This window comes from Blennius ocellaris, assembly GCF_963422515.1.
Source record: "Blennius ocellaris genome assembly, chromosome: 10".
Lineage (NCBI taxonomy): Eukaryota > Metazoa > Chordata > Actinopteri > Blenniiformes > Blenniidae > Blennius > Blennius ocellaris.
This window is the reverse complement of record NC_137659.1, coordinates 10,348,213-10,373,652: the sequence shown is the minus strand read 5'-3', so window position 1 is coordinate 10,373,652 and position 25,440 is coordinate 10,348,213. Positions and strand designations below refer to the sequence as shown.

The 25,440-nt window shown below is 39.6% G+C and overlaps 1 protein-coding gene across 1 annotated transcript in view; it reads left to right on the top strand.

Moving 5' to 3' along the window:
• The window catches only part of st6galnac3 (ST6 (alpha-N-acetyl-neuraminyl-2,3-beta-galactosyl-1,3)-N-acetylgalactosaminide alpha-2,6-sialyltransferase 3), a gene marked incomplete at its 3' end in the record, with an annotated part of 70,399 nt that extends 68,024 nt beyond the window's left edge, over nt 1–2,375 (top strand). The window contains exon 5 of the mRNA XM_080503706.1: nt 2,186–2,375. Within this exon, the coding sequence (XP_080359832.1) occupies nt 2,186–2,375 (190 nt within the window). The remainder of the gene's footprint in view (nt 1–2,185) is intronic.
• Between the last annotated feature and the right edge of the window lie 23,065 nt (nt 2,376–25,440).

Genomic DNA, 25,440 nt, shown 5'->3' with positions numbered 1-25,440 from the left:
AACAAGATGCTAGTGCTCGGAGCTTCGTCGGCTCAGTCTCAAGTCATCTCAGCCTTGACGGGCGGGCCTTCTCGCACAGCTCTACCTGAGCTTTTCCCAACCCCCAAATCAAACACTTTTACCTAATGCACAGTGAAAATCTGGCCTTTTATCCCCCCCCGCCCGTGTTCCCCGTGCACAGCAGGGGCTGAAATAAAAAGCAGCCCCAGACACATGGCAGAGAGGAGTGATAATTCAACCAGCACGGAGGATTTTATGATTCAGCGAGGCAGTTAAGGGGCGGTTTTCTCTCCCTGCCTGTCTTTCATTTATTTCCCTCCATCCTACATGAGACAGGAGGATATTGTGTTTCACTGAGTGTCTGAATTGACAATTTATTCGTGATGCTCCAGTACAAGTCAAAGAAGAAGGAAACTTTTGTGTGCTGATGATATTTAAAGCTTCAGTCAGAACTGACCTCAGAAGTTATGCGGTAATGGAGCCACAACAGGTGCTACAGAGAGGGTGAAATTGAATGTATTTGCTATTGCTGGTGCACACCACTGCGTGACACAGAAGGGAGACCGGGATTGGGTCGTACACCGCTCCAAGCTGGCAGACAGCCAGAGCGACTTTCTTTCCATGGACCTACGGGCCGCTCTGATGGCTGTTTCGTTTCTGTCTGTGTTCATTCTCCCAATGCAATTGTTACAAGAGTTATCCTTTCATAACACTGTCATTCAGCAGGAGGAACCAGCCACAGACTCCACAATGAGTCAGATCCGCCGTTCAATGCTTCTCTCTGGTTTCAGTAAATCCATTATTCTTTAATGCACACTGTAAATGAATCGATGCAGTGTGACGTTTGGTACGTGTACATGATACCATTTGGCTCCATCCTTCCAGATCGAGTTTGGTCGTCATGTTTTACAAATGAACACAATTTGGTTAAGATTGTGTTTTTGAATAAGTCCGCCTGCCAACAAAGCTCCTTTTTCAAATCAGGAAAACCTGCTGGGTTCAGAGATTTCCTCGAAGCCTAATCAGATCAAATTAGTGAGTCATGTCCTGAAGGGGCTTCAGTTTTAATAGTTTAGTTATTCAGTTGTTTTGTATACCTCAGATAATGTATTTTTTTAAAGGAGAGTCAAATCCAAGGACACCATTTGTCCTAAACTGTCTGGATGAGAAGAGATTTGAGATCATTACATTATGATTGAACTGTTGGTGTGTTTCCATAAGAATGGTTTTCTTCCAATGATGCTTCTTTGCTTCTTCTTCTTTGACAGTATTGTAATAATTCTAGTCTCACGTTGAAAGGTTGGTGGAAGGGATCAAAGAAATTGTAAAAAATATTGTCCGTTAGATCAAAACAGAGATTTACAACTATATATTTCAGCATAAATTAGTGTTAATTAACATAATAGTGCAATAGGGACAAAATATAAAGTATACTAGTTGTCCTTCACAAGATGCTCTGTTCATTGTCCAAGGTAGAATAATCATAAAGAATTCAACCCAAAGTGTAATTAAAAGGTATTTCAAGAATAACACTTTAAATTGATATTACGCATCATGTACAATTTATAGAAATGAAAATCTTCTATTCTCTAATTCTAATTCTCTAAATCAGCTATATTTCTTACTAAATCTCTATGAAAGTTCATTAGTTTTACGTGCACACCCACTTTTTTGTCAAGTTAATTAATTGCACTGTGTTTATTTGGAATCAACAAAAGGAATGCAGAAGCTACTGAATATAGCCACATCAACATGTTTCTATTTCTGTGAAACTTTAGATGAATGTCACGCAGACACAGCAAAGGCAATTTGAGAATAGCTTCCAATAACATTAAACCCTTTTATAAAAATTCCTGACACATACAATAAAGTCTGAACCAATTATGTCAACATTTCCCAAAACCAAGACATTTGTCATTAAATTAAACATGCGCGACACAAAGTGCAGCAGCTTGCTGCTCTCTGGGCTGCATTTATAAAACATTACTGGAACGATTTGTTTGTATTTAAGCTGAATTGCATTCATTACAGATTCCATCTATTTTTCTTCTAAACCATTTTATCTAATTCAGTGTCGCCGAGGGCTTGAGCTGATCCAAGACGATCGCATATTCATGTCATTTCTATTTTTTTCCCTCTCAACTTGACTTTTTAACCTCTCATCCTGCTACTCTTTTCCCTCCAGGACTAAGGATTACAAAAAGGTTCCCTACCACTACTACGAGACGGGGCGGAGTGATGAATGTACGGAGTACCGCCTCCACGAAAACGCGCCCCGTGGCGCTCACCGCTTCGTCACAGAGAAGAGTGTTTTCGCCAAGTGGGCCAAGGTTCACCCCATCAAGTTCTTCAACCCTTCGTGGCAGCTGTCGTGACCCCGGCTGAATCAGTACGGAAACATCATCTTCAGCATCATCAGCAGCTCACTCATCAACGTCCAGAGGTCTAACAAATCTCTGCGCAGTGCAGCAAATACAAGAATCTGTTTTGGCACAAACATATCTATTTATAAAGGTTGTTTTGAAGTGCTGGTTGGCGGCAGGTGGAGCCTGCTCAATCAGGACACTCAATCAGACAATTCTCCTGTTTCTTGAATATCAAGTCGTCATCGCCTGAATTTTAGGGCTGAAGATTTTGCTCAGCTCCCCACTTTGCACTAACTGATTGATCCATTCGCTGCTCTGTGAGTCTAGCAAAGGAAGGGCTCGAACTGAGGGGGGGTGCGAAAAAAAAAAGAAAAGGAGAAGAACAAAGCGTCCATCAACTCACAGTGACATCAGCGACTCAGCTGTCCGCAGGCTCTACACATCACAGAGGAGACTTCTTATTTAAAATTGTTTCCCATGACTGTGGCCAATGAACAAATCATTCACTGCAGAGACGAGTCACGTTGGCCGGGTCGTTCCAACAGTCACGTCCTCTCTGTTTCCTCCACATGTCTGTCTTCTGTCAGGCTGTAATTGATCTATAACGAGCCTCATTCAGGCCTTCATCTCTGACTGACACAGTATTGAAGGCAGATGCTCTGTCACTTTCAATTTCCTCAGCTCGGTTCAAATGCGCCTCAGCCAACAAGGTCACGTGAGAAAGAGTGAAACAGAGATACCAAACTCTAACCATCTGAGCTGATGGGGGTAAGTCAGCTCCGTGGTTATGTTTGGTCTTGATTGCACAACTTCAAGATGTCTTATTGTTTGTGGGGTTTTTTGTTTTTTTAATTATGGGGAAATTAATTTTAAGAGGTATTGAAGTGTTGGCTTGGTGCTAGGCTGGTTTGCTAATTTATTCAGCAGTGATAAGTTTCTAAAGCTCTTGAACAGTGTGCCATTGTGAGCATCACAGCACATGAGCAATGTGCAATTAGAAGCTCCATCTCTATGAAAGAACTGAAGTCATTTGTGACCCTGCGGAGGGGAGATTTATGTGTGCAGTAAAAACCATTTGAAGTTAATTGTATTGTATTATCATTTTGTGCCTGCAATATACTCTGCATTTCATTGTATGGACACAGAGGAAGATGCGCCCGCTCTCTTTCTCTCTCATATTTTCATGCACCTTTGTGCCTCTTTGTGTGAAGTATCACCTCGTGAGCACATTCGCCCATTTGTCTCCGGACGCGACATGCGTGTCTGCTGGTTTATGCCGTTACACCTGAATGCATCTGTTCCAGGACGCCGAAGAATAATCAGTGGAATGCTGAGGTGTGGAGGTTGTGCTGGTGGCTGGGGATTTCTGGGATGTTCTGCTGTGACCAGGACTCCGCTCCCCCTCTCAAGGCAGTGATTAGTGTCCCGGTCAGAGCTGTGGCCCCCGGGGGTAGGGGGGGGGGTGTACTGGAAGGATTCAAACAGTTGTAATTCAGGCGACTTGATGCACAGAGTCCCTGACGACGGTATTATAATGCATCTGAACTTCACCACCTCACTCCTGCTGTTTACTCACACACGGCATTTCTCACACATTTCTCTTTGAGCAGTGATGGGTGATTGCAGGTCGATGAACATGTAAAGCTGTAGGTCAAAACTGGGATAAATATAAACAGAAAAACTAAACTGATTTAAAAAATAGAAAGAAAAAAAAAAATCTCCATAAGTTAAACCCCGTTTCTGTTCAACTGAATTAACGAAATGTGGTTACTTCGATTACCACAGTTTCATCAGCACTTTAGCTTCTTCCAGAGGGAATCAGGTCCATTGAACACATTGAAGTAGAGTTTGTTGAAAGCCTTCATCTTCAAAATGCTCCATGCCTCTAAAACATTTCCTTTGACAAACAGTTTCAGCTCTTCAAGGCTCTAAATCTACTCTTTGTGTCTACAAAAGGTGCCCTTTAAAACGTCTCAAAAATAAAATCCAAGGTTAGGTTAAATGACACTGAATCCTTACAGTCACTTCAGCTTCTGTATTCACACAGTGAGTTTTGTGAGGTGAAGAGGAGTGTCAGTGCTCATGATCTTATTTTTTTAAATGTGCTTTTCGAAACATAGGTGACATAAGGAGATAAGTTGAAGCAGAATACTGAAAGCTCATTGACCTCTGACACAAACTGGTCCAACAAATGTCACAAAATTCTTTCAGAAATAGCTACTGAAGCAGGAGTAAAGAAAGAAAGCAGAAACCGTTTGTAATTGTGAATGGACTTCTTAAAGAAACAAAGTTTGTAAATGTTTTCTATGTTTCCCTTTCACTCCACATAGCCTTATGTAGTTTCAGCTTTTATCTATTCATTCATGGGCTACATACGGCTGTCATCTCCCTCATCTCCAGTTTTTAGCGAAAGTGTGCTCATACAGGCGAATCAGAGATTTTCCCTTCATTACATCAACTGGGGAAATCTAGCTCCATCTGGAAGTGGATACTCACTTTCACCCTCCTACATGAGCTCTGCCCTCAAAAATACCAAGCATTTTTTTCTCCTGGCAAATGCTACCAGAAACAAGCATAGAGTACACAAGCATTTCAAGGTTCAGACACAGAAACAGCCTGTTCTCAGTAAAGCTCACTAGAGGGACTTTTAGACAAAATTTTTCCAAGGCTGTTTGGAGAAATACACTTTGAATACAATGTTGTTGGATCTCTGACAACTACGTGAAATTGTTGAAAAACTGTATAATATGGGACCTTTAAAGGGACACTTTGTAAACTTTCAGTCATTCCTCTGTTGTACATTGGCTGGCGGTGCTGAGTCACTTTAGCCACAATCTGTCTGCCTTCTCTTCGTATCATTTTAACTACAGCGTTGTGTTAAATACACTTCCTGGTAATTAGGTACTTAGAATTTAGTCTTTAACCCAGCATCCTTCTTCTATTCTACTTTCTCCAGTTCAGGGCTGCTCAAGCTGATCAGGCTAACTATGAACAAAGGAAGAGTACATCTGGACCGGTCACCAATACATCACAGCAAGAATACACAAACATCTTTTAGAGTTACAAAATAACCTTAGATACGTGTTAAACTGGACTCCAGAGAAAGCCAAGGCAGAGGGGGAACTCCACACAAGTTCCTAGTGCAAGTGCTAGCCACTCCAGAGTGCTAAAGACAAACTATTTAATTGTTTCTGTAACAGCATTGTGGCTGTTGTTTTGTCTCACTCTGCTGAATATTTAAGTTCACATCAAACAAAAATATGACATACCTTCAAAGGTAATAAAAAACTATCATCCTGACATTAAAGATAAATCAATAAAGGATTTCTCTTTCAGAAAAAGTTGTTGTTTGACAAAGAGCTGTTGAACCTTGAAAACACAAGCTTGTCCAAATATCTTTTGCCTCCCACACTTCTCTTGTTGGCTCTCAGTGTTAGATAAGCACAGTAAAATGTGATTGAATGCCTACAGGAAACAAAGCGACTCAGTTAACCTTGAGTTTAAAAGTTTTATTTGTTGTCACAGTACTCTGTGCAACTCATCACCCACACCCTTGAGGTTATACACACTACAAATGCACTTCCTCCTTTATAAAACACTTGAAAAGCCTCATTTGGAGGTAGAACCAAACAGAACAATTTTGTTTATTGGACACTTTAATCCGGAGTCGGGGAGTCTTAAGGATACATAACAACACCAATCGCCTGTCAAGGAGCAAATGTAGTGAAGCGCTGTGCTGAAAGGCACAAAACAGAGAGGTTGATGTCCCACAGTGGCGTTTGAACCGATAATCTTTCAGTCTCTACTGACACGCTCTCGCCCATTCACAAAGGTTAGTCAATCAAATAGAAAAATTGCTCCAGAGATAAATAATAGATCACATTCCTGTCGTGTTGCTTGTGTTTGATGCGTTTCAGGCTCCCTTGCTGTCTGTGTCTCCTTTTTATAACTGATTTTGACTTCACCCTTCGGTGAAACAGGATTGCAAAGTTGTTAACTCGTCGTACTATATTGAGAATAATTCCTAAAACTGTAAACAAACCAATGTTTTAATTCATTTAAAGCTAAAGGTAGAGTTTGTCCTTGCATGCACAAAACCAGCATTTTTGTGAATGCTTATGAGCTGGATGCTCAACTACAAATCATTATTACAATGAAATAAACTGTTTTAAAACTTTTTTTCTGAATGGGATGTAAAGTAAAACTGTAGAATGAATAAGAGTGCAGCATGTTAAAAGATTGCAGTTGCTAAAAAAGGACTTAGCTTCTATCCTCAAATTAAAAAGTCATTGCCATCTGCAGCCAAAATGTTTATCCTGAATTTCCTAAGAAAGAGCCTCAGTGATATTTGACTTATGAATCATAATAACATATTTACATGTGCACATGTATACACAATCATAAATCCAGTTCATGTCCCTACAGGTAGAGTGTGTATAAACCCAATCAAACCACACATGCTCACAAAGAGTAGTTATGTGTGGAAAAGAGAAGGAGGTCAATAGTGTAAGTTATTCTCAGCTTTGCTCTAACCGGATTTCAATGTACAGATGTTTGATGTGTTCCCCCTGTCGGTGTATCAGGCTAAGTCTCTGCTCCCTAGTTGCGGCAGAAAGGATATCTATTGTAAAAATGGCAAGCCCTGTAAAACGGAGCGGCCAAATAGACTCTGATTGGATGTGTTTTGTCCCGTCTGCTGGTGGGAAAGCTTTTACCACCGTGAAAGGGAGATAGATTATATTTGCCCACTAAAATAATAATTCAGCAGAAGGGGGGAACCCATCGACCAGCTGGGAACGCTCCATCTCCCCTCCAAATCACACCCTGCCTATAAACACTCTTCAGTATGTTGTGGATTAAAATATAGCAGCGTGATCTCACACATCAAAATCCTAGTCTTCCCCTGTTACAATACATGAGGACTTGTTTCGAATTCAAACCCAGTTCTTTGGCCCAGTTGTTGACATGTTTTGACCTTCAAATCAACACAACCCTGTTTCCAGATTCTTGTGTGTCAAATGGCTGCTTGCAAACATGTTTGGCTGCATGTTCATGTACACTCAAAACTGTGGTCATTTTGTCACTCATTGTGTCTCAACCAAGCTGACCGCAGCAACGGCAAAATGTAAAAATTCCCCATATGAAATTCTGCCCGGTGTCGCTCACCAGAGAGGAGACAGCTCGAACACAGGTGGGGTCAGTAGTCCGATTTCCTCTGGGACCACACGTGCTCCAGAGGTATGATGTATTCTGGACTCGGCGAGCAGCTGTGAATCAAAGCATCCGCCACATCGTGTCGTATGTTCATCAGAGCGTGAATATGAGATCTGCGGCTGCCGAACGAGTTCGAGATTACACTTTTTCTGCCCCTGAGGGAAAACAGCCATAGATTCAGAAGTGTGGATTCATTTTATATGCCATGCATGTTACATGATTAACGTACATGTTTTATGCGCTTCTCCTCAGCCTGTGATTGTGCAGTCATTTGGCAGCTCTCCACCAGTCGGTCTTACCTCTACAGTCGCTTGTCCACCGCACAAGAGTAGCCAGAGTTTTGATGGGAGTCGTGTTTTGTCGCCAGGGCGTTTGAACATTTCTTTTAAGAATACTTTCTGCTCATCTTCCATCCTCCTCTTCTTAATTCAATAACAGTTGCCTTCTATTTGCGTTAATGCAGTGGTTCACAGTGAGGTGTTGTTTTCCTTCTTGTGCAGCTTCTCTCTGCACATGTTATTTTCTGTTGCACAAACACTCTATTGTTCTGTGCAGAATGCTCTCCGATGCATTGTACTGTGTTATATAGCAAAAACACCCTGTTCTAGGCACCCATGAATCATCTGGAAGGAACAGGAGCTAAGCTCGAATAAAAGTGTGTGCAGAGTTGGACGCAAAGAAAATACTTGTATTGAATTTGTGTAATTTTGGAACTCGGGGAAATATATTCTAGAATACGGAGTGAGGAATTTTAGCTACCTAGTGTAACTGAGCTTTAAGACTGAAAAACTTGTTCCAAAGAAAACAAAATCCTCCCACCAGAGCTGCTGAAGTTCACTCATTAATATGTATCATGTTTGAATTATTTAGGAAAACAACGACTTTAAGACTTTACTGGGTTTTATTTCAGGTTGTTTCACTGAGTCCAGCACACAGTGGGATACCAGTATTTCCAGCTAATGGTCTGTCAGAAATACATTTAAACACTTAATAAGATTTTAAAAAATCTCCATGAAACTCTGCACACAGTTTTTACTGGATCTCCTTCAACTTTTTGTTTTGAATTTACGTAATTCCATATTTGACTCATTCGCCCACACTTAAATCAACCTTGTGTCATTTTCTGAAGTTTGACGTTAACCAACTTTTTTCTGTCATCCAATCATAAACTTGGTTGTTTGTATCTTGCTGTGTTTGCAGAAAGGAAACAGAAAACGTCTCAAAGCAAATGGAAGGTTTTAACCCTTTTGGGGTGGGAAAAAAAAGGTGTTTTATTAATTTTTCCTGAATAAAAGGTGTATTTCAGTATCCCTCACTGTCTAAAATGCTCTCATAATGTTTTTGTTTATCACTGTGATCACTTGAGGTAATTACTGTAAAGTTCAGAGATCTTTTCTTTCTTCCTTACACCACATAACACCTCTTGTGTTTTTAAAGTAGCATTGAATTAATTGACTCCTGAGCATCGTTGCCATTTTCTCAAAGTGCTTTGTTGTTCTCAACGAAAATCACCACATTGTTACTTTCTCCCGCGTGCATGTCTTCATTATTTCATTTGTGAGTTGTGACGCACTTTCCTCTCTCATTTTCAGGTCAAGTGTCCTTGTGAAATGTGTAGCTTTGATTGCGGTTGCATTGCATTGAATGTAATATAACACTGAGGTTGTCATAAGTGAAGAAAAGTTTTGCTAACACAACAGTGGAATAACGTCCAAATGCTGCATGGATCACTGCAGATTATTATAATGTACATTTTGTTTAAAAAATAAAAAAAGAGTTATGATTATATGTATTATTAAGTAATTTGCTGTTTACGTAGCTAAGATTGGATATATTGGGAATGTTTTTATTTTAAATGGTGTACATTCTGTCCTCTGTGTCTATTTTTTTGTTTTTGTTTTTGTGGAGATTAAAGAAAACCTATTAAAACTCTTGTATATGATTACATTTCTTTCAAAACCAAACCCTGAGTAAGCAGCATGAAAAGAAGCCTGGTGAAATGTGTTCATGTTATATGAATGGGGCCCCGAGCCGAGCTGTCATCTTAAATCTGGCGTCTCATGAGGTTTGTGAAACAGAAGAGCAGAGATGTGCTGAGTCCAGACCGTTCCAGAGAGTTTTACGTTCTACCTCTGCATAAATGAACGCCACTTTGAAATAATAATGCCCACATTCGTGGCTTTTATGCCACTGTAATGAATAAAGGATTAAGGCCGAAAAATTAAAGGGGTGCTGCTGCAGCAGCAGTTTTGTGTCGAACTTTTACAAGTTTTGGGGACTCGGATAGATTTTTGAAGTGTGAACAGTCGAACCTGAAGCAAACACATCAGCTCTGATCACAGTGCAAGCTGATCTTTTTCGTACCATTTTAACTCCAATGAACAAAAGCTGTATCTATGTAAATGTGATACTTCACCGGAAAAGACATTTGATGGAAACAAGCGCAAGGTTAGTTATTATCAGGAGATTTTATATTTCAACCAAAATGTCCTTGAGGAGATGGAAAAGGGTGAGTGGAGGTGGTGTGTTCATATTTACCAAATCCATTGTACATAATAGTGGTCGGACACCGAGAAAAAGGTTTTGCCCAGAACAAATTACTCGGTTTTTCCAGGGTAAAAATAGACCTTTATGCTCAGTGGGCTCATTAACAGATGACTAGAGGTGAAGGCAAGTTACACCTGGGACAGACCTGCACATATGTTCCCAACTTGGGGACATTTAAGAATTAACTTTAATGTGTTTAATTTATAAATTGTATTTCTTCAGTGTATGGCAAAAAAAAAGCATTTCAATAAGATGTAATCCTAAAATTTTAGGAATCATTGAGTTATTGGTAGATATCTATTAAATATCAACAATATTTGTTGCTAGAAGTTCTTAAATGTGAGACGTCTTAAAATGAGAATAATCCTGATCTCCAGACTCGAACATGAAAACATATTCAAATAACTTCATCCAAAACTTTTTATTCACTCTTACTCATTCCTATGTAAATGATGATGCACAGGTTTAGTGGTGCCACTAAAAGACTAATATGAAAGGCATGCATTTATGAAATTGTTGAAGGTGAGGGCTGGAAATACTTCAGTTGAGCATTTACTGAATGTTCTGTCACATAGAGCATTGAAGGCCTTTGGTGGAGTTTGTCACAAATATTCGTATCATTCTCATCCTGCCTCAGTGTAAATAAGTGAGCTTTTTATATATAATAGTTTTAAATCAAACACCAGTGTTACCCAAAAAAAATCATCCACATTTTGGCGACAATGCAATTCCGAGTGCTTTATATAAATCAAAAAGCACTTCAGCTTGTTTTAAAGGAACTCAGATACCTGCAGGTTTTCATTTATATATATTTATATATATATATATATAAAGGCTCAATCAAAATGAACTGAAAGGTTTGAATGGTTTATAAGAGGGGATCAGACATTTATAATGAGCTTAAACCATCAGTAGTTTTATAGAGCAGTAGGAATATTTTAAAATAAATTCTCTGGCTGGTGTTTGTTTGGACTCCAGCAGCAGAAATAGCTTGAGTCGTCTTTTCCGGGACAGTGTCACAGTATTACAGGCTCTGGGAGATAAATGTATGAATTCGTTTCCCCTGCTGAGACATCAGCCCTTTAATCCCTGTTATACTTTCCAGGTAACGGGAAGATGTCTTTGTTAGTGTCGTGGTACGGCTGGTCAGGATCATGCAGCAACATTTTAGTCTCTTTTCATGTTGACTGTACATCCATCATGCATTAACACAAAGATAAAAGATAGAATCAAACAGAATTACCTGCAGCCAAGAAAAGAACAATGGCCTCACACTGAACCGAGCTTTGCTTTATCTGTGCAGGAACACGTGAGCCCTCAGAGTCCACATTCTCAGAAAAATAGAGACATGTTGTCCAAGATACTCGCAACAGCAGATCTGCCTCGGATAGCTGCCCATCCATCCATCCACACTCATATTCTTTTCAGTGCCTGGAACTTCTGCACATTATGATTCTGCTCCATTGTGTTTCTCAGCAACACAATGTGCCAATTATACAGAAGATAATAAACGTAGCGCCTTGCATTTGCATTGTAAGCTGACCACATCAAATCAGCAGGCTCCTCAGTCTTCTTTATGAGGGCCTCAGACAGCACAATGACATGGCTGATGTATTAACTAATATCTAAATAGCTGTGAGTGTGCCTCCAGAGCTCATTCATTCCTCAGAAGTGCAGGGTGGAGCCGCATTGGGAGCTCGCTTTCTGAGCAACAGGAGTAATGGACTTGATGTAATTTGCACTCACAACAACAGAGAAACTGATGAGCCGTTGGCTAAACGAAGAAAATAACTTTTCCAGTCCACCTTTTCTCCAGCAGACAGAAAGCAGCTTCACTGTTACCTTGACTGTGTTACAATTCAATTAATTTTCCGTCTGACCCCATATTTACTAATTTGTTTTCCCTTGTCTTCTTTTTTTTTTGTTTTATTTTGCTGGCAGCTGGCACACATTAGTGTTTTCTGTTATGTGCGCAGCTAAACTGCACAAGGTCAACAAGACAACTGGCATTCTTTTCAATTTAATGTTTGAAAATTTGTTCTTTCAGTGCGTTTGACCTCTGGAACATATTTGCCGGAGGATTTGCTCTCCAGGGCCAGATGGTGCTGCAGCATGCACCATTATCAGAGCTCAGGGACACTTACGGAGGTAATTACAAAACGTGAGGGATGAGGGAAAGAAGAAATGCTATGAAGAAAAGCCCAAAGATCCGCTACAATGTCATTACTTTATGGTCTCAATAAACATATATATTTGACATTTGAATGAACATTCAGGCTGGGCACCTAACCTGTGTAGGTTGAAAAACATGGAACAGCAGATATTTAGAGACATATTGAATTGAATTAGGATATGAACCAACACATCCATGGATGAAATAAATGATAGGTAATGAAATACAACAATATTCACTTTAGCTATGATAAGGTTGGGTTTTTTTCCATGTACATATAAAATGCTGTTGTTTCAAGTTAGGTCAAATTTGTTTCTCTGAGTGGGGACTTCTGCAATAACCAATAATGGAACTGTGGCCAATATTGTTAGACTGTTGGGTTTTTTTATATAATAAAGCCAATAATAACTTGTCTCAGTATAATAACATATTATCATATTAGCATTTTGTCAATAAAGTAATAAGTTACTACATGAGTGAACTAGTTTTTAAATATGTCTTTCTATTTGTATTAACTGCAGCCAATAATGTATTAATACATAAATAAGTCACTTATTATCAATATCAACTGCGATTTCCTTTGGGTTATTCTTACTTAAGCTCTCATTGGTATACATATGAAATATCCACATTAATTAATCATTGAAATGAGTTATTCTTGTTTAACATTTCAAATGGGATCACTCAGGTAATTTCCGAGCCCTCGGGCAGTTCGACGGGTCCAAATCTCCATTCGCATGAATGCCGTTTTACTAAGTGATTGAACTTAATTACACCTATTTCTGATATTTGCTTCAGTTGACTCTCCTGTCAGCTTCACGAGAAATGTTTTACTGATCTGTTGCACTAATAACCGTTTTGTTGTGGGTGGACAGCTGCAGCCAATTAGTCCGAACTGTGAAAGCATCAAGTCGAAGCCCCTATGATCACATCACCTTCCCCCGAGCACCACGGTCTCCAGCTGTGTGAAGTTTGTTTATTTGTTGGTTTGTTTGCACTCTCAGATGTCATTTTACATGTTTCCCAAGGACTGTGGATGAAATGAGAGCCGTGAGTTTTGGACTCTCTTCTGTCCACTTGGCGTGGCGCTCGTGCGTCTCCTGCCAGATCCAGTTAATTGGTGTATTTCACAGGTTTCAATGAGGCCAACAAGTCTGAAAAGTGTGTCCAGTTTTGTAGCTGTAATAAATGAGAGAGTGGGCGTGAACTGTTTGCCTTGGGTTTTTTTTCTTCTGCCTGCTAACTTTGTATATCATCTATAACGCTGTGAGAAGCATAAAACATGGAGGAGTTTGTTGTGTTCTAATTAATTCCATGCAGGTTTCTTAAGGACTTTTTAACAATATATCCCCGTGGCCCGTCTGGTGCCTTTTTAATGCTTTGCATGAAGCAGACATCGCTTTGATCACCACGTTTTTTTTCCCGTTTTTTTTTCACCCACCCCCCTAAAGAAATATGACTGCTACACTAATTACCACATGTTTATATTGATTACACCCACCTCCTCCTTCAGTCGCTCATCTTCCCGTCTCTACTTTCACTTTCACTAAGCGTATTGGGCCTGTCAGGAATGGGGTGCGTTGGAAGGATAAAGTGTACAGGGCTTGCACTAAATGTCAACGATTTTCAGATTATCCGAGGCAACAGAAAACAATGAGCTCTGACTAATTGTAGCTGTGGCTCCAACAAAACGAATCTCGGTGCTGTCTTATGCAGCTACGCTGCTGTATGTTCTTTTAAACTCTTTGTCTGAGCGCTTTGAGTACATCTTGCAATAATTCAAACACTTCTAATAGCAGATATAAGTGTTTGACGTCAACTTGAGCTCAGTTTGTGTAATATACGACCTCAAGTTGAATAATGTCTCAGTTAATGTCCCTGTTTACAACCATCTCCTCCCATCCTTTCATCAACCTTGATGTAATCAAAGTTTATAACATCCTACATTTCCTGAGGGCTTGGAGGTAATTGAATTGTTCTAAAAGGTCTTATCTTCGCTCATCTCAATCAATCACCATGTCTGACGCCTATTTATATTCCCCCATATACATTAGCAGCAGGTTTTCCCGTATTTAATTTCCGTGCATTTGTACTTTTATGCCGATGATGTCCTGCTGTGTGTGTGCCTGTGTGCATGTGTGCGTGCGTGTGTGCATGTGTGTGTGTGTGTGTGTGTGTGTGTGTGTGTGTGTGTGTGTGTGTGTGTGTGTGTGTGTGTGTGTGTGTGTGTGTGTGTGTATGTGTGTGACAGCAGACAAGCATGATTGACTGCTGCTGGGAGGCGTCAGCTGTTTTCAAGGTGCACGAGGATGAAGGGGAGTGCTCTGTGACAGGCAAACTTTCCTGGAAATAAGCGCTTCTTTTCATAATACCTGCTTGATATTCATGACCTTACATACAGTCTCTCCCGGGAGCATTACAGTACAACCACAGTTTTCCACTGTTGGCCAATGAGAAGCTTCACGAATGCCAATAGGGGATAAGAATTAACTAAAGCTTCCTTACAAGACAATGTTTCAAGTAAAAACGCATCAATTCGGTGTTTCCGTTTCAGAAAAGTTTTGCGTTTACACAACAATGTATTGAAAATGATGTCCGTTTATATGACAGTAATGCGGAATATCACGTTGTTAATATATTGGGCCACTTACACACTGGTGCTTGATGACTTGACTGTTACAAGTAATAATGTATTAACGGCCAATAAAGTAATAATTTTGGCCATTTTGATGTAATAGTAATAAAGCCAGTGATGTAATAACCTACCAATAGTGTAATAAGATGTTTGGGCAATTATTGTATTACCAATTGGCCTCTGAATTATTACATGAAGGAATAGCTTTTTCTTTCTTTGTTTGTTTTTAATCCTTTCAAAATGTGATAAGTTCAGACAATATTGTAATAAGAGATAAATAAGACTACATTTCTTGGAAATAATAGGAGTTTTGCAGGTTTTTTGCAGATCACTTATCAAAAATAGTCATTCAATCATTGAGGATACGTACTCTCTCAAATATGTTTATTACTGGCAGGTTATTATCTGCCATTATTGTGTTAATAGTTGCTACTGTGAAACCTTTCAAGAGAAAGACTCAAAACATGAAACCTAAAGGCTGGGTAAGCTGAAGAAATGGTAGAAATCCGTCAAAAAAATATTATTTTTCTGAGCGTATATAGTTGTGTTTCCAATTTCATTCAAATCAATATTTCATCACTCCTTTCACCAGTTGGATCATCAATCCCTTTAGTTTCAGACACATCAGAAATGGTTTCAGATGCAATAAACAGCATCAATGTGTGTTCTGGTTAAACTGCTCACTTTCCACTTATGCTGAATAGGTTTGACTGGTTGTGGGCAGTGTGCAGAGTGCACACACAAGGTATTGATCTTCCTGTCTCATTCACACCAGGAAAGCTCAAGAGAGTGTTTCCGTCAAATGTCAAACTGACTTTTTAAATATTTTGTTGCAAATCAAAACAGACAATACCTCTGCAAAAATGATGATGCCTTTCACTTCTTGGCATTGGGCTTATCTCATAGTCTGTTTAAGAGTTGGTAAAAGTGCTTCTGCTCTTTACTTACCTTCACTCCTTTAGAAACACAAACTAACCCCAAATGCATGCAATTAGATTTGGGAAGGAAACCAGAGTAGCTGGGCAAAATCCAACCATAGTGTACACAAACTTTACACAGAAACCCCTTCGACATGTGGACAAGGTGACAATTTGGAGAAGAACAAATGCCCAACTAAGCTGCAGCAGAACCTTTTGTGCTCGGTCTACTCATTCCTCAAAAAGTTTTTCCTAACCAGCTCTCTTCCCCACCAACAGGCTAAGACATCCAGACAAATCTGTATTTGCTTCACCTGACTTTTGTGCTCTTGATATGAGAGGTGCAGTAAATGGTTGCACCCCACACTGTATATTCAGTGGACACATCTCACGAGCCAGCTGTGCAAAGCGTTAGACCACAGCCAGTCGGGCTCGATGTGAAATCACACAGAAGAGCTGCCTCCAATCATCAGCGTGATGATTTCACAGGCTGCGCCAGCAGATATTCACAGTGCGTTTCGCAGCCATTGCAGGCAGCTGAAGACATGAAAGATGTCACAGACTGTGCTCGCCAACTTGCTGAGGTTTTAGCATCCACTGACAGCTTGATGAGTCTCGCCTTTGCTGGAAATATGTTACCAACTACAGCAAAATTTTCAGGCCTGCAAGCGGAGGCCCAGCCGCAGACATCCGTTGTTCTGTTTCAAACCAAACGCTACACGAGCGCAGTTACCAGCCCCGCTTTAGACACCCACCATGTAGCAGTTTGCTTGTCCCACCAGTCATCGGAAGCAGCACTGATCTCGCTGGGGATTCTCACAATACAGAGAGAGAGGTGCTTTCAAAAGCCTCCTGGAAATTAGATCTGTCCAAACCAATCGCAGATCATGCAAGCATGCTTCCACAAACATCCACACACATATGAAAACCCATGCAGAGATTCAGGCCTTCTGAACAGTGGGGTCTTCTGTCTGTCTGTCTGTCTGTCTGTCTGCTCCGTGTAGACATGAACACCCCATGATCCTCTGCTGCAGCTGCACTGTGATCTCATACCGAGGCTGAGAACTTCTTTGAAAAATTGCCTTCCTGATGGAGAGTAAACGTTCCTATTTTGTTGTGACAAGTTTCAAATTAAAGTCACCTTTTAAAGTTTTGTTTTACCCCCTCGCATCTCACTTCTTATTCTTCTAGATACAGCGTGACGTTCACAGAGAGGTTTCTAAGATTTTTTGGGATGGTCGATGTAGAATAACGAACAGAAGCATTTCAAATTCGTCGCTGTTATTCAGTATTATTTTGGCAGTCGATTCAATTCAACTGTGTCCTGCTTGAATTGATCAACTTCTTAATACCGTCATTATGACACCATGGCTGTAAAAACACTTATATATGTTATCAAGTGAAAATGGAAAAATTGTGTTTTGGGAATCTATTTACACGACAGCGGCACTCAGGGTCACTGAAAATGCAATTTTTTGAAAACACTCTGGCTTTGCCTCCATGGAAACAGGGGGAAAATGCAACTTTTGTGACACACATTTCCTGCATATGTGCATCATATCCATAGTAAATTGTTCTTCTGCACGTGCAGAATAGATGAACAGTAACAACAATAGCGACCTCAAGAGCGTCATGACTCCCAGTCCATATTCTCCTGGGACTTGGTGATTTTACAGTTGAGAGTCATGTTTATAATGTATTAAAATATATGCATCTATGTGTGTGTGGTTTCATGACAAAAACAAACAACAGCGCAAACTTCTTGCCTCAGATGGAAACTACATTGTTTTGAGCCATTCTGCCATTTCCGTGTACAATAATAAGTCTTTTTCTTTCACCATGAAGGCTAATGCGGAAAGTCAACCCTGCTCTGTCGCGTTTCTGGCATACATTTCAATTTGCTTTAGGGCTGAGAGTGTCCTCTGGCAGAATCAGCAGATACAGGGACAGTCGCCACCAAACATACCAATGTATATCGCTGGCTCACGCTCTCACCTTGATAATTCTGCTGAAGGAAATGCTGCATGTGGGAATTTTTTTCCGGTATGTCTGAAACTGCTGGCAGTCGAGGACGGTGAGAAACACTGATTTGTCATGGCCTTGAAATGTATTCTGCATCTGGCATATTGCTGTGTAGTTGGACGTAGTGTGGCCAGACGTCTCCTTGAGCTGAGCCTCTCCGTATGCTCGGAGCATTTGAGATGTGCACAGTGGTCTCGTTCATCCGGCGCCTTCATCCTCTGAATGAAACTTCCTGTGACATTCTTGCTACCTCCTCAGTCGGCCTACTTTGTAAGTAAACATACAACCCAATCTTCCAGGCATTGCCAGTTGAAAAAAATAGCTGTTAAATCTAAATAGATGTAGTTTGTGTTGAGCAGGTTGCTAAGGATGCAGCTTCCTAGCTCCGACCAGTAGACCTACTCTTTCTGACCGGCTCAGTTATGGAAGTGAAAACGCCAACGTTGTTGACTGCCTGCTCGATCGGCCCGGTGTCGCCAATGTTTCACTGACATGTATTTTAAGCTACGGGCAGATTTCTTTGATCCGATAGCAACGAATCACGGTCAAAATATGAAGACATTTCGGAATAATTGACAGTCTACCACTGCAATTTTGAGAATTCATATGTTTATGTGTACTTTTCTCAAGTCTGGGATTTCATTCACACTTAAGTAGAATTCAAATCAGGAAGATTGATTTGTTCCTTTTGAAATTACAGGTTGCTTTTGAGTACACCGATTATGTACAGTATTCACAGTTTTTGCTCTGCATTTTTTTCAGCAAACGTTATTTTTAGTCTGAGAAATGTACTTTGAACATATACATTGTGTAACAATGGATTGAATAACCACTATTGATAATGCATGGAAATGTTACTTTGAGTAGAATTCTACTACTTTTAGATTGAATTGACCAGAGGTTTTTCAAAAATTATTGCAGTTTTACTCAAGTACACATTATGAGCTTCATTTTCATGGCATATAATAGTAAAAAAGGGATTTATCAAGTTGAATGCACTATTCTTCTTGGGAACATGGTCAACCAAATACTGTATATCAGAGAGCATCTGAATTAATGGTTTCCAGCATGTCCACAGCTGTGTTTGGCCTCATTCACATCTCAGTACTTTCATACAAGAATGCAGACATGAATTAGTCCATAATTGGCAATTCAACTCTTGCTCTCCGTTGTTGTTCATGCCAGACAAAAGCCAGATTTTTCTAAATGAAAACAAAATTAATGACAGACATTTCCATTTTGATTTAAGTTCTCATTACAGGGACCCATAATTATAGAGCCATTCTTAATACAGAGCTTTTAAAAGTAGTCCTACATAATTTAAATTAAAAAAAAAAAACGTTCTATATGGTTTTAGTACATCAGTTTTAAATTAGATGAAGTCTGAGGCAAAATGGCACTAATAAAGTGAAGGATTCTGATAGGACTAAAAATATTCAGTCCTTTCAAGGTGAGTTGGGGGTTTTATATCAAATGTCAAGAATGAATTAAATCTGAGTGTGGTGGGACTTTTGCTGAGTCAGTTATATCTGTAGCTCAGCTTTATAATGAGGTTCACCTCATTGTTCAGCTAAAATGATGATCCACAACTTCACTGATTTTGATGCCTCTCTCTGCCATCACGGTCTTGAAAGCGGCTCCCAAAGTGGAACTTTTCGAAAACACTCCCATTACCTGTGGAAACTGAAGTTTGAACTTCCACCCATTTATGATGATGGCTGCAACGCAAGGTGCTCACACACTATTTGGTTTAGTGTATTCAACAGAGAGACAACTGAAAAATAGGCACTCGAACCACTTACCTTAGTTCTAAAGGTGACCTGCTGTAACGATTGTGCCATTTGTGCCTTCTGAATTGAGTCAAAAAATTTGGTCAGATGTATCAAATCAAGTTTTATATTGACTTGTTACTCACTGAGAAGAAGAAAAACAGGAACACAATTCGTTCCATCAGCAACAGCCGGTAGTTTGGTTAAACTTGCAGTAGTGAAGAGCAGAGCAGCTCTCCTCACTCCGGTACAGTGATGAAATGTTTCTGTCATGAAAAACGAGCTACACACTTCTCTCATTTTCCCACTGAGGGTGGCAAAGAGCAAAAGCTCAGCGAGGTTAAAAACGATTTGACTTTTCAAAAAAATCCTGAATGACACATTTCAGTATGTGACTGACAGCGTAACTGCTGTTTAAAGAGTAATGCAGCCGTGGTTCTCATACAGCTTTATAAACGACTTCAGACTGCATGTTTTGCAGTCCTTCACTCCTGACCTCCAATACCTCCCCCCCATCACCCAGGAAGCCTTCCCCAGCATCTGGCCCACTCCCCCCCACCCCCCACTCCCACCACCCCCTTCCAGCTTCCCCCCACGAGAGTGAGCATGTCGGGGCAGACGAGTACCTCCCCACGGGCTCGGATGATGAGACAGTGCATTTACATTAGGCTAGTGAAGCAGGAGCGGTGGCACGCTGCCAGCGCTGAAACACAGAGCTTGCAGCCGGAGCATCTGGTGGGTTTGTGCTAACGTCAGGAGCAGCCGGGTCCGCCATCATCCAGACACACTGACGGCACACACATGCAGGCAGACAAACTGGCACGCAGTCAAATCATAAAGTCAGATAAACAATCATATTCAGGAAGGTAATTAGCCATTACTTATTCAGCCAAACCAATTGTCAGCCAAATAGGGAGAGAGAGACTCCTGGCCTGTACTTCAGCCAGTTATTACCGGGGAGTGGAGCGAGAAAGGAGACAGAACGGCTTCATTTGTGGATAGTCTGGGCTCCAATCTTTTTGGCTTGGATGGCAAGGAGACCAGGTTGTTCTGTTCGCAGTGAAATTAGGATGGAGAGAAAGTCTTTGACTGCTGAAATTACCTTGGTCCCTTGGACACAAACTGTAATCTACCTCCCAACCGCCTACCATCAAGGGTGGAATTTTCTTTGGATTTCAGCGCTGCTTTCAATGAGCATTCAAATGGATGGGGCAGAAAATGGGAGCGGCACTTTAAAAGAAGCACTTAGGCACACCAAATGTGAATTTCCATTAGGCTTCCTCGTGTATGGACACGTTAATGGCAGCTAGCACAACATTTTGAAAAAAGGTTGCATTAACCTCAGGTCTGGTGTAACAGAGAGGAGGGAAACTGCAGTTCTTCAGCTGAACTGAGTTAAAAAAGCATTGTGCACTTCAGCTGAAATAAGCCATAAAGGCAGCAGCTATGGGCATTTATTACACCACACAATACTGCTTAAACAGCACAATGTTATAAAAAGAAAAAGAAAAAAAAGTACATCTCGGAAAGTACAGCAAAGGACAAAGATTGTGGACAATTTAAAGTAATGACTCACAGTTCAGTTGAGCCTTTTTGTACCTGATAGAAGTTTTTGTTACTTGGCCTTTATGTTCCAGCTTTGATCACTGGAAAATGAGCACTGCATTCCTATGTACATATAATAATGAGAGCTTTGTTCGATTAATGGCCAGGGTCGGTTTGCAATGCTAACAGAAGCCTACAAAAACATAGAGGTTTTGTTTTTTTTCGAGATATATGCTTACATAAATCTAATATCAAAAGATTTGATCATTACTTATCATGTATCTTAAATCTATTTTGACTGAACATTTATTTTGACTCTTTTACAGTTTTTCCAGGGGAGATTTTATAAACTAAAATAGATAGATTTTACATAGATAGCCTTTGAAAAACAAAACATTAGTCATTAAAAAAAACATGTTTTGTAACCTCTTTGAGGGATTATTGAAAATATTACTTTTTAATTGCTTTTTAAAAAATATTGATCAACAAAGATCATACTTGAAATGTATAAAAATTACAGAGCCTTCAAAGTGAAGTTACTGCATTATTTGGTGTCTGGCGCCATGTTTCCTGGGAATCTAACCCAGCCATCATTGAGCAGTGGGCATTCAGAACACACACATACACATGAATGACCAAGATGACACAAGCATACAAACTCTAAACTGACAGGCCAGCATCGAACACTGAACCTTCTGCTGTGAGGTGACAGTGGTAACCACTGGCACAATGTGCTGCCTTTCAAATGGGGAAAAGCTCCTTCTTGCAAGATAAAAAAATAAAAAGAATTGAATGCAAAAATGCTCATCACAAATATGAAACATGAAAGTGTTTGTAGCACAAGATAATGAATAATCTCAACAGAGTTTTAATATCGCTATGTTGTCTTTGTACGTTGTAGTCAGCAACTTTACTTCTTTTATGTATTTCTTTTCTGAGACACTGAGATGTCTTACTTTGTAAACTTGCTGATGATGTTAGATTACAATTTTCTTTTCTTTTTTTTTAATAATAATTGGCTGAGTTATGAGATGTAAATGTTGCTAACTGAATTTGTAACCCTCATATTAAAAGCTGAATTGTTTTTGTCTTCACATCATTCTGGTACAGTGTTCATACATAAAGCATTTTTTTTTCTTACTTGAAACATGGGGAGATGAAGGATATAGCATAATACCTGACAAGGCACGACTGCTCCCCTGCCTGTTTTCTTTGTCAGAAACATATTTTTTCAGTTGTTTTTTATTTGTTCTGTGGCCATGGTGGTTACCTTACTGCAAATCAAACATCTCTACGGCAGTTTTGAAGATCAAGAAGATGAAAAATCTAACGAATATAACGTTTATGTGTTCTTGGAGGCTGACTGGTTTCCAAAGTGCAGCGGTGGCTCCTGATGCATCACCGGCAAGCTCCTGCTCAGACTGCTTGTCTCGCCTTCAGCAGAGGCACACAACAAAGCCAGTCTTTCTCAAAGCGCCTGGTCTCCCTCTTTACCCATGGCCCATTCACCCCTGAAACTAGATTCCCTCTTCCATCATGCCTGAGGGAGCAATTTAATTAAAGGCCAGCTCGGAGCAAAGGACACCCTATTCTAGATGCGTCCACAGTCAACAAACAAATAAATTCCCTCGTGGACAATGTCTTGGCCCTGCTACACTAAATGTAAATACACACCAAGTGAACAGATTGTTGCTTAATGACCATTATTCACTGGGTAAAGGTGTAGGATTAAATATTGCCTGGGCTTTATTTTCATGTGAATAGTCCCAGTGATTGACAGTATTTAATTGAATCCAGACTTGACAATCCTATCTGTTTTCGAATTTACCTGCAGTCCTGCTCAATGGGCTTTTTATTTTTTTGTCGTATTTGTTAATATAATCCCTTCATTCCAAATTCAATGGCTGTCAGCTGTTATTATCTTGTTAACAATGTGTTTATCAAACAAAGGGCCAATCCAACATTCCTGCAGAGATGAAAGTCGTCACACAGTATCTACATGTTTCAGTTCTGACTCAAAGCTGAGGAAGCAGTAAAACAGATTTTGAACAGCGGTAGCCAACATAAAGCCCTCGGGACCTTATGAGAAGCACACAGGGTTTGTGCTAAATATAGTGTTTGGTATGTAAACCATGATTTGAATATATGAGAGTTAATGATTTCTAGAGAAGATGTCATCACAGTGATAACCTGCAAAAATGTGACTACAAATAGTGTAATTCATTCAAACGCATGATGTGAGATGTTTACAAAAGAATTAGATATGTGTCCACTGATGTTGAAACACATTAGGTGTTTACCTATATCTGTTTCCTTCTAATTGTAGAGTGAATAATACAGATTAACTTGAGGTTTATTTGTTTCCTCTGAAGTATTTAGTTTGGGTGCTAACGAGACAAGCAGTGTCATAGGCTGTATTTTTGATGGGCTCTCCTGAAATACTGTTCAGCCATTTTATTTAGGTGCATTACACCCATGAAAAGCATACAAATATCGTTTTAGATGTGTTGTTATCACTTTACATGTATTACTTTATTAATTCAGACAGATCATCAGAATAGAATAGGAGTAGGGCGAGATAAGCAAGTTGCTTCTCCCTATTCCTTTTCGAACGGCTAATTATTCACTATTATTATGATTGACAATTGAAGTTAAACAAAAAAAATCGAAACACTATTATTGTTATTACATTTGACACAATGCAATGATATTAATATGGCTCTCTGTTATAACTGGTCACTTTAAATCTCATGGAGATTTATGCAAAAATATTCATGAAAGTGGTTCTCACTGTGTTAATCTGTTGTTTTGATTAGGACAAGTGGTTAGTTCATCTCACAATTAATAGTGTGAACCTGCTTGTTGATGTGGACTTTTCAACATCATGCTTGTTAGGTATAAGGACGGCTCTCACGTGGCTGTAGATGCAATCCCAAGTCAGATGGACATATGAACAGACGTTTGACAATTTAAAGTGGAAATATTTGTAGAATTTGATTTCACAGGTGTGATTACTATTGTATGAAAACTGTAATCTTGACAATATCATTCCTGAAAATGTAGGAAATAGAGGATATTTACATTCTTATTACAAACTGTTTTAATGAAACTATAATTGCAGTTTCTTGAGTGGTATGAGTTGGTAAAAATAAGATTGAGGGGAATGTTGGGAAGAAGAATTGCTGAAGTTTTGGGGTATTCAGAGCTATTTGTGCACACAGAAAATCAATAACTCTGAAAGTCTGCCTGATTTGTAAAGATTGTGCAATATGTCACAGTGAACACATTGCCTGTTTCAATTAACTAAATGAAAATTGTCTCTTCTCTGTGACGTTGAGGAGGTGTGACTGCAAACTTCAGAAGTAAATCAGCATCATGCATGTCAATGACAATCTGACTTAACACTTGCTTTGGTTTATTGTCCATTTTACTGTAGTGCAGTGTGTGTTTTTCAATCAACATCTTAAAATGAGGGACAATATAACTAAGGACAATACAACTAAGGCTTTAAAAACATTCAAATCATTATAGCACAGAGGAAAGCTCCAGAGTCTGGTGATGATTATCTGAAGTACTTTATTACAAATGCTTAATGATTTCTAGAGCATGAATAAATGATAAAAAGTGACTTCTGGAAGGTAAAAAAAAAAAAGTCCCTTATTACACACTATGATGTGAATATGATATGAAATGTTGTCTCAGTAAACTATACACAAACAATAAAGGATAGTGAGTTGAGGTGATACCGTTATAGAATATAATTTCTTATGCAAAGGAACACACAATGGCATGATGTGGGTGTACTTTTGATGAGGGGACGTATTATTTGCAGGTGATTTGGGACGCCAAATACCTTTGGGGAAAAGCGCAAAGTAAGTTGACCCAAAGGATCTATGCTGTTCCAAAGTGGACCGTATGGTCAGCGGTTATGGGAAAGACTCAGTAAAATATTTAAAAATATGTAGATTAAGATTCTTCATTGCCTGATTTGTTGTATTTATTTTATTTCTTGGGACAGTTTTAATATTTTTCTTTTATTTCTTTGTAAACCACTGTAAATTACCTTGAGTTTGAATAATGCTCTCTAAATACATTTACCTTGACTTATTTAAAGGGTGCCACATTGACTCTTATTTACTGTCACTCAGAGAATTAGACCAATACCGTCTGAAGGAACAAGACGACTGTCTTAGTTATAGTTTATTAAGTGAGCAAACAGCAGCCTCATTAGTGTGTGGATGAAACACAGTCA